A 9,177-nucleotide genomic window follows, 5' to 3' on the forward strand; every position below is an offset into this window, starting at 1 on the left:
AATACTTTTTCTAACTCTAATTTAATTCTACTTTGTTTTCACTGTGTGTCTTAATGTTCCAATTTATTTATTAAATAAATTGAAATTATAAATTTACATAGAACTAAAGGACATTTAATAGTCTATAATACAATGTAATGAAAATAAAGATGAAAAATGACATAACTGTATTTATGAAATTGAGAATTCTTGGAAAAAATAGTCTCTACCGTTTTCCATACATAATACTTTTTTTTTAATAATAAATTTTGTTGTATCATTTTCTTTGTAATATAAGTATTTTTATTCATGTTAGATGTGAATTAATAATTTAAACTTTATATAACACAGTGTTAATATAATAATAACTCTGCTAATATTTACCGTAATTAGACTGCTTCCAAGACAAACCAACCAACCCCAGCCACCATCTGGAGCTTGTTTTTTAATATCATTTTTTTTGTTTTCTGTCATCATCCACGAAATGATTTCTCGATTTACTATAAATTATTAACGTTAAAAAGTACTATCGAAAGCTAAATTGCCAATAATCGTCTATAAATCACATTGTCATATGAACACTTTCTAATCGATACCGCTTACTAACCGCTAATCAAATACGTTTGTCACTACTGTGTGACTTTCTGTTTCAAACTAAACATCAAATACGTTGTCTATTTATTTCTCTTCACTTGACTCTTGTGGAAAAATATACTGATCAAGCGGGGGATTTAGAACGAATAATCGTTGTGTGTGTAGTCGATCAAATCATATATTTGAAACTATACAAAGCGATGAATAATATATATAACAAGCATGTTACGTAACATCAGGGACAAATTATTTTGACATTCAGTAAATTGAAGTAATTATATGACACGCAAGGCGTAATCAGATCAAACTTGGCAAATATGCTGAGCAAAAAAGTATCTATTGTGTCATATGTCCAAAAAAGTACACATAATTTGCGAAATAAATTTTCTTTAATATTGATATCTTTAATTACAAGTAAGATGTACATTATTATTTGTTTGATATTCTACTCTACATTATCTAGAGTGAAAGATAACATATGTGCAAGATTATAAGTTGTGCAATAAATAAGTTTTATCAAATAATAATAATGTAACAACTATTTAAGTAGTAAGATGATATCAAATGACGTCTTTTATATCAATAAGACATTATTAAAACGTCATTTTGCTATTTGAATATATGTATATGAATTAACATTATATTATTACTTTTTATTACTTTTTATATTATTATTTAGGTATGTGTCATAATGTCGTAATTTTCAATGTCTCTACAGAAATTAACTAAATACTAAATTATACTTGATGCAAGATATATAAATAATAATGCAATAAAACTTACTGTTAATCATAAAAAATTGATTTTTCTATAAACTTTTTCGACTATTTCTTGTACCGTTTCGTACATTACTCACGCTTTACTTATTTCTTAGTCAGCACAAACATTTCTACGACTTGTCAGAGCAAGTAATCTGAGACGGCTATAATTGGCAAATAATTGTTAACGTCAGTGTCCACTGTGGTCACAATCGAATCGTTTGCAGTACTGGTCGATCTTCGTTGGTTGGACGTTTTATCTGTGTCCATATTGCATATACATGTAGATAGCACTCAAGAGGCGATAGGTATACGTTATATATAAAACGTTACCTGCTTTTATCAATAAAATTATGCCAATAATTGTAACAATGTTTTTATCACAATATCACAACAATATCACATGATGAAACATACAATGCAATAAATGTTTTTATATTGTAAACATGTTCAACAATAAACTAATTATGAAGTTAAAAGATATTACAATAAGTTAAGGTCAATATTTACGCCTCACTTTTTATCAATAAATGTGCTCATATATACAGTTATATGTTTATGTTATATATACTACAGAATTTCAGAAAAAATGCGTGTATCAATAAAAGAAAAAGTATAAATATGAATCTTAAACATGCATTAATCTATACTATAAATAGAATGCAATTGTAAGTACGCTTACAATTGCATTGTGACATTCGCCGATATAAAACAAATTACGCCTTAAGTTATGCAATTGCGACGTGTACGATGTAAGATGAATAAACGTTGCACAGGTGCCTTTATTTTAGTTTTTTCTATAGTATATTGATAGTATTATTCATTTCTTATTTTAAAATAAAATAATTGTTATATGTATCATCAAATTAAATATTATTTTATAATCACTAATTGAAATATTGTTATACAGATTTCATTTGATTACAAATAATTTTTTTCACCACATATAAAGTCATTTAATAAAATATACGATTTTATTTAATATTATACAATAATTTCTCATGGTTGTATATGTAATTATCGGATTATACATAGAGATTTCATATAAATTTTAAAAATTTCGAGGCCTCTGTCCCACGATTATATTAAATAAAAATTACTCGGAAATTTGTCGTTTTTTGCAGATTTAAATTGATTTGGATTAATGACATTGCATGCTGTACTTGGTATATTTCTATAATTATGTATTTTTTCACAGAGAGTGGGAATGGAAATAAGTGGAGAGGAGTAAATAGACAGCATATTTTAATTGTTTAATTTGATGTTTAATTTAAAATAAAATCATAAGTAACAAGTATATTTAATTGTAACGTCAACTAATAGTAAAGAATGTGCCGTCATTAATTCAATCCGAATTGACTCAAATCAACTGCAATTAAAAACGCTATTATTATTATCAATAGTTGATAAGATTTCAGTTTTCGAATTCACTAACAACTCTTCAAATATTCATTTTTCTAATTTTTTAAACAAACTTTAAAATAAAAATTCTCCGATAATTTCCATTTATTTAGGTATTAATTTACTATCATAAATTTATATATGTTTTTTTCACAATATTTTGTTTAATTATAAACAAACTAGTTGACAAACTAGTTGACAAACTAGCGAAAAATTGAAAATTTGTCATTAGTAACGAAAGCACTCAGTGTCTAATCAATTTTTTAGAATGATGTAGGAACTGATTATTAAAACTAGGTGTCAACCGATCATTATCAGTAACTGACTTCTTGTAATCAGTCAGTTACAGAACATCATATGTTATTGTACAAGTGGCAGAGGTGGATGCAGAGGAGTTTAATTTTTCGTGAGTAAGAATTATACAGGAGAATGAAAGGCGTAGTATTATAAGATCTTTCACCTTAAAACCGCGCTTATCTGACGTACATCTTTGAATGTTATGTACATTGTAAATCACACATAGTAGCCGCAGATTTCTTATCTGTCAGATTTCTTATATGCAAGTTTACAGAAATGGTGAACATCTGGGCAATAACTGAGCGGGGATAACTGATCATCTAACTGATGACTGGACAACGCATAGGAATTTTATTAGTTATGGATTAATAAAATAGTTATGGATCATAAAGCTTGACAAAATGAGACAAATATTGATGAGTTTTTTATTAGTAATTAGCAAATTTTAATATATTTCAAATAACGTATTTCAAATGAATATTGTATTACTAATAGTAATATAAGATCATAAGTCAATTTGAGAATAAGGTCATATAAGTCAATTTGACTTCATATCGCTATGAACTGTGTATAGCGAGGAATGTTACGGATAATGAAAAAAATGTCAACCGGTATAAAATAGTAATACCGCAATTCATAAGTTTTCGACCGTGAAAGTTGAAATATGTATTATATATATTTCCCCACTTCTGTCGTCGAATTAAAAATTATTTTAAAAATTATACGGATTGTACTGTCATTAGTTGCTATAAACAATTCTTCATCAGTTGTTTATCAATAACTAACTTTCATTAATGATTAGTTTTTTTATCAGTTTTGAATGCATTTTTCTCAAAAGTTATATTTCTTAAAAAATATTATTACTTAATAATTATTTAAAACTTTTTATTTCAATCTTTAATTTTATCAAGACTTTTGTACAGACATAATTTTTACAAACTTTTCTATAAAATTAGTAAAATAAAAGCTTCTTTTATATATGTACTGTTATATTTTTTAAGAAATGAAAAATCAAAGAGTATTTATAATTACAAAAATTGCTTATTTTCTAAATAATCGATAATTTGTTTTGTTTAAATTTGTTTTATTGCTATATTTAAAATAAATTCATAATATTAAATTACTCGTATTTATCATTGATTAACAATTATAATTATAATTATAATTAGCTATAAAGAATGATCCCTTATTATTAAATTCAATGCCAGTTGACTTAATTGGAGAATTTATGAAGATTAGAAAATGTACATAAAACATTACGTTTACTTCTATATTTTCTTTTTCCATGAGATTTTGTATTTACGGATGCTACAGTGATAATATTTCATTCTGGCTTAAGAATGGATGTTTAATACGATGACACTTCTACTACGTAGATAAGACGACTTCGAAATCATTTCTGGCATGTTCCGCTTAGTCGGAAACTGCCTACTTTCGATTATCGTGGAAGTGTATCGAAATTATTGATGTGCTTTAAATTTATCTATCGTTATTCTGCTAAGTAAATACTTAAATCTTATCTACAAATTCAGTGCAATAAAAATATCAAAAATATAGTTTGATCTGATTAATCTATTAATTAATCTATTAATTAAATGAAGGATCTCATAAACAAATTACATCTAAATAATGCTAACATATAATTATTATAATTAATCTCATGTTATAAAATATCTGTTAAAAAAATTATTACTCAAATATATTTTTTATATATTTTATATCAATATATTAATTCTAATCAATGCATAAAATCTTTATTCTTATAACTTTTATTTTTTTATTTATTTATATACTAAAAGAAGGTATACCAAATTTAATAAAATAATTTAATATTTTTAACAATATTAGACAAGTACATTTACGACTGTAATGTCACAGAAGAATACATAAAAAGAAGTAAATGTCTTAAATATCAAGCTGGAGCTTTAGTGCTTAAATAGTTTAATAATTCGTGAATTTATTACATATTCTGTAAATTGCGCGGCGAATTTAATTTTCAGAAACGCAATAACATAACTAGAGTACTAATATCATAAATTAAATTGACAAGTAATTTAATAATATTAATATTTATAAGACATCTTATAAAAATCTCAATAATTTGATACTGCTAAATATTTAAAAAAAAACTTGTAAATTATTTTATTATAAAAGATATTTTTATCTACATATTAATTAGATATTTTCAAAAACAATTTATTGTGTTTATTAAATTATTTATTAAATTGTTCTCTATAAATCATTTATTAATAAATCAGATATTATGGCAGACTTGAATATATAAAATATTACATTTTTATTATTTTACTATTTCTTATTTACTATTTTACTATTTATTGTTTTTAATAATAGTTACAAATACAATTTAAATATTATTTCCATATTTATGATTTAGTTTCTTCGGCTAAATAACATTTTTATTATACTATTTTATTTTGCGAAAATCATGATGTTTTTTAATATATACAATAATAAATACTTTTAATAAATACAATAAATTAGGAAAGCTAGTATGCTCAATAAATACAAAAATTTATAATTGAGCTCCAAATTGTATTTATTCAAAATTTTCACATAAAAAAATGTAATCATATATTTCATTCATTCAAAATTTTGAGTTTTCGAAAAATATTTATTCACAAAAAAACTATGAATATTTAGTGAGTATTCATATTCATTCAAACAAAATATAAACTGAAAAAGAAAGCTCCAATAAGCAATCGTTACCTCTTAACTATAACCTAGTAGTAGTACTTTGATGACTTTAAGTAAAAAAAATGAATTTTATTTATTTTTGTTATTGTAATATTCAGATTTTATAGAGGAAACTTAAAAATTTTGAAAAATATTTTAGAAAGACTATAATTATAGTCATTTTAGGTTGCCAATTATATACATTTGTTGCTAGAATTATATACATAGTTACTGTTATTATAACAATAGTAATCATAATTATAGTAATCATAATTATAGTAATATGTAATTATAGTTACAAATACCAAACATTTTTCTCTCAGTGTAGATTAAACAAGAACGCCTACCGTATAAGTGCACGATGTAATCGTAGCTATTGTTTTTATAGATTTCTGTTTTCTATTGTAGGCTTGCAAGATGTGCTAATAATATAAAGTAAAAGTGAACGAAATGAAAATATTCGTAATCATAAAAAATCATTAATCATTAAAAAAGTATTCATTCAAATGGAATGAAAAAATATTTGTTCGTTTCTTAGCGAATAAAAAAGAAATGTATTCGAATGAATATTTTCATTCATTTTTTATTCATTTATTCGAATATTAGGTGTATTCATCGGACACATTGAGGGAAGCAATTACTACAACATGACAATGAGAGAAGTGAATGGTACGATGATCGATACATCCATTATAAATAATGCTGTCCAAAAAAAAAATAGCATAATTGGAAAGGTAGAAGACCTGATAAGTGAAGAGGACGAAATTATTCTAGAAGATTTGGCACCAGATGGTGGTTGGGGATGGATGATCGCACTAGCAATGATATTAATTATGGTCAGTTTAATAATAATGCACAATAGATATTTAGTAATGTTCAACACACACTAAGTTATTGAAATACATTACTCTTCAAATAACATTTGCTTAAAAATCATTTCAGAATTTTTCTCAACACGAATTTGAAGAACTTTACATATAGATACATAATGAAAAATTAACATTCATTTTTTCGCTGTTCCAGTTCACTACAATAGGCCCAATATCATCATTTACTATAATCTTTGGTGATTTCCTCGAAGATTCCGGACAGGCAGGGTTCGCATCGAGCCTTTCTAATTCCGTTTTTATGGTTACTTATTCTATTGCCAGTAAGTCCATGTATCATGTTTGATTATTAAAATTAAAGGAAAGATTAATGTAAATTATATTTACATAGTTATTAATTAACTTCTATATAAATTTAATAGAAACGATTTGTAAATAGAGAATTTGCAAAAAATGTATACTTTTTATTATTCATTTCTTTGGTCTAAAACTTTTCTCGGAAGAAGAAATTCTATGATAAGAAAATTAAGTGACTGAAATAAACATAATTTTTCTGCTCTTATCGGTGTCAATTAAGTCAGTTAAGTCAGCTTCTTGTTGCAAGTTTTGTAACTAACACTTTCATATGAAGAATTAAACTAACACTTTCATACGAAGATTAAAATCGAATGACATGTGTACTGATCGAAGTTTTCAACCGGCATGTAAGCGATTATAATGCATATATTTCCGACATATGAAAATTACAAGGAGCATTTGTAAATATAGTTGAATTTTTGCTTATGAAAAAACGCTGTATTTTATTGTCATGCATTTTTTAAAATATATCATAATTATCAATTTAAAGCATTATTTTTAGTGAAGAAATGTATTTTAAGTCCATTGTCAATGGACTTAACATTGAATAGAGATCTAAGATACTAAATTTTATTATAAGTTAAATAAAGTCCTTGACTAATAATAAATTAAATAGAAACTTACTTTTATTATTATCCATTTAAGCAAATTTATTTATATCATTAATATAAAATATTTTAATAATAAAGCGCACGAAAATATTTACGCTTATGTTTCCTCTCGGAATAGATCGGCAACTTCCCGAGAGTATTCTTGCTCACAGAAACACTTTTCGAAAAATCCGCTGTTTGGAATCGGCATTAAAACTAGATCCCATATGCTTGTGGTAATTGCATAATTAGCGTGCACATCACAAGCATATGAAAGAGATAAACATAGGAGATGACCAGAGATCTAACGTAAAAAACAAGAAGAAGATCTTGAATATAATATCTAAAGTAATATATTCTACAAAATGTAGATGTTTGCAACTTAAACATAATGTATAATTAATAATTATTGAAATATGACAGATAATAAATAATAAATCTTATTATAAAAAATAATTCAAACATTTTTATTATAAACATTATTTAACATTTGTAAAAAGTTATATTTTTTAGATAATATTTTATTCATATCAATAAAATATTTTTTTTATTTATATTTTTTATTTATATTTTTTTTCTATTTAAATATTAAAAATGATTTTTGCAGGTTTGCTTACCAATACATTGTTGAAGAGATATTCTACAAGACCGGTCGGAATCGTAGGTGCACTTTTCTTTGCGTTACCTAATATCATCATAGCCTTCGTCAGAAACATATATGAGATGGCTTTTATCAGTTTTATTCAAGGCTTTGGATTGGGTCTAAGTTTTACAGTTACCAACACAGTTTTCAACTCGTACTTTGTAAAGAAGAGAGCAAAAGTGAATCAATGGCTAATTATTAAATATGTTTAAAAACATTGAATTTTTTCAATTTATCAAAAAATTTATTCTTTTCTTTAGGTAATGTATGCGTCGCAAGTCATCATTGGGTTGGGCGGAATTATTTTTCCTACATTATGTGAAAAAATGCTGCCAATCTACGGTTTTCGTGGTAAGTGTCACAAAAATAAAATTCTCGAGATTTGTTATAATTCATTTCTGTTTGGTATTTGTGTTAGGTACTGCGGCAATAATAGGTGCTTTAAGTCTTCATAGCATCGTTGGAATGATAATGATGCATCCCGTGGAATGGCATGCCAAGAAGCTGGAAGATGTTCGTGCGGAAAAAGCGCGCGAGAAGGGACAAAATATTTCTCAGGAATTGGCACTGTTGAATCGTCGTTCATCTATTGACATGGTCCACTTATCTTTTAAGACTAAATGGAACAGTCTTTGTAGTTTCAAAGAAGGAAGAAGCTCAGAAATGCCGTTGCTAATTGAAACTGTTAAGGTGACAAAATTCATTAAATTTTAAAATCTCCATTTTACTTTGTCAGTTAAATTTTAATTTTTTTATATAATAATCTTTGAATAATATATTAAATGAAAACGGACCGAAAAATGTTCAACATAAATGATCAAAAAAAGCCATATAATTTTAATAAATTACAATAAAAGAACAATAAATTAATGAGTCCCTTATATTTAGAATAATAATAAATAATAATAAAAAAGCAATAGGAGTCATCGCTAGATATAATTACGCAATCTCAAAAATTAAAATTATCCTATATTATGTTACAATAATTCAAACGATATATATATATATATATATATATATATATATATATATACTGT

General features: G+C 25.2%; 2 protein-coding genes across 2 annotated transcripts in view; one reads left to right on the top strand and one right to left on the bottom strand.

Annotated features, from left to right (window-relative positions):
• The window catches only part of LOC108685649 (monocarboxylate transporter 13-like), a 4,071-nt gene extending 2,559 nt beyond the window's left edge, over positions 1 to 1,512 (bottom strand). Inside the window, 2 exon segments of the mRNA XM_018190542.1 lie at positions 364 to 761; positions 1,357 to 1,512. Of these exon segments, the coding sequence (XP_018046031.1) occupies positions 364 to 456 (93 nt within the window). The 5' untranslated portion in view covers positions 457 to 761; positions 1,357 to 1,512.
• A 2,960-nt stretch (positions 1,513 to 4,472) lies between these two features.
• LOC108685655 overlaps positions 4,473 to 9,177 on the top strand; it is an 8,409-nt gene continuing 3,704 nt past the window's right edge. The window contains exons 1-6 of the mRNA XM_018190549.1: positions 4,473 to 4,530; positions 6,330 to 6,559; positions 6,747 to 6,873; positions 8,105 to 8,319; positions 8,401 to 8,491; positions 8,559 to 8,830. Coding sequence (XP_018046038.1) covers positions 6,371 to 6,559; positions 6,747 to 6,873; positions 8,105 to 8,319; positions 8,401 to 8,491; positions 8,559 to 8,830 — 894 coding nt within the window. The 5' untranslated portion in view covers positions 4,473 to 4,530; positions 6,330 to 6,370. The remainder of the gene's footprint in view (positions 4,531 to 6,329; positions 6,560 to 6,746; positions 6,874 to 8,104; positions 8,320 to 8,400; positions 8,492 to 8,558; positions 8,831 to 9,177) is intronic.

Source organism: Atta colombica, unplaced genomic scaffold, assembly GCF_001594045.1.
Source record: "Atta colombica isolate Treedump-2 unplaced genomic scaffold, Acol1.0 scaffold155, whole genome shotgun sequence".
Lineage (NCBI taxonomy): Eukaryota > Metazoa > Arthropoda > Insecta > Hymenoptera > Formicidae > Atta > Atta colombica.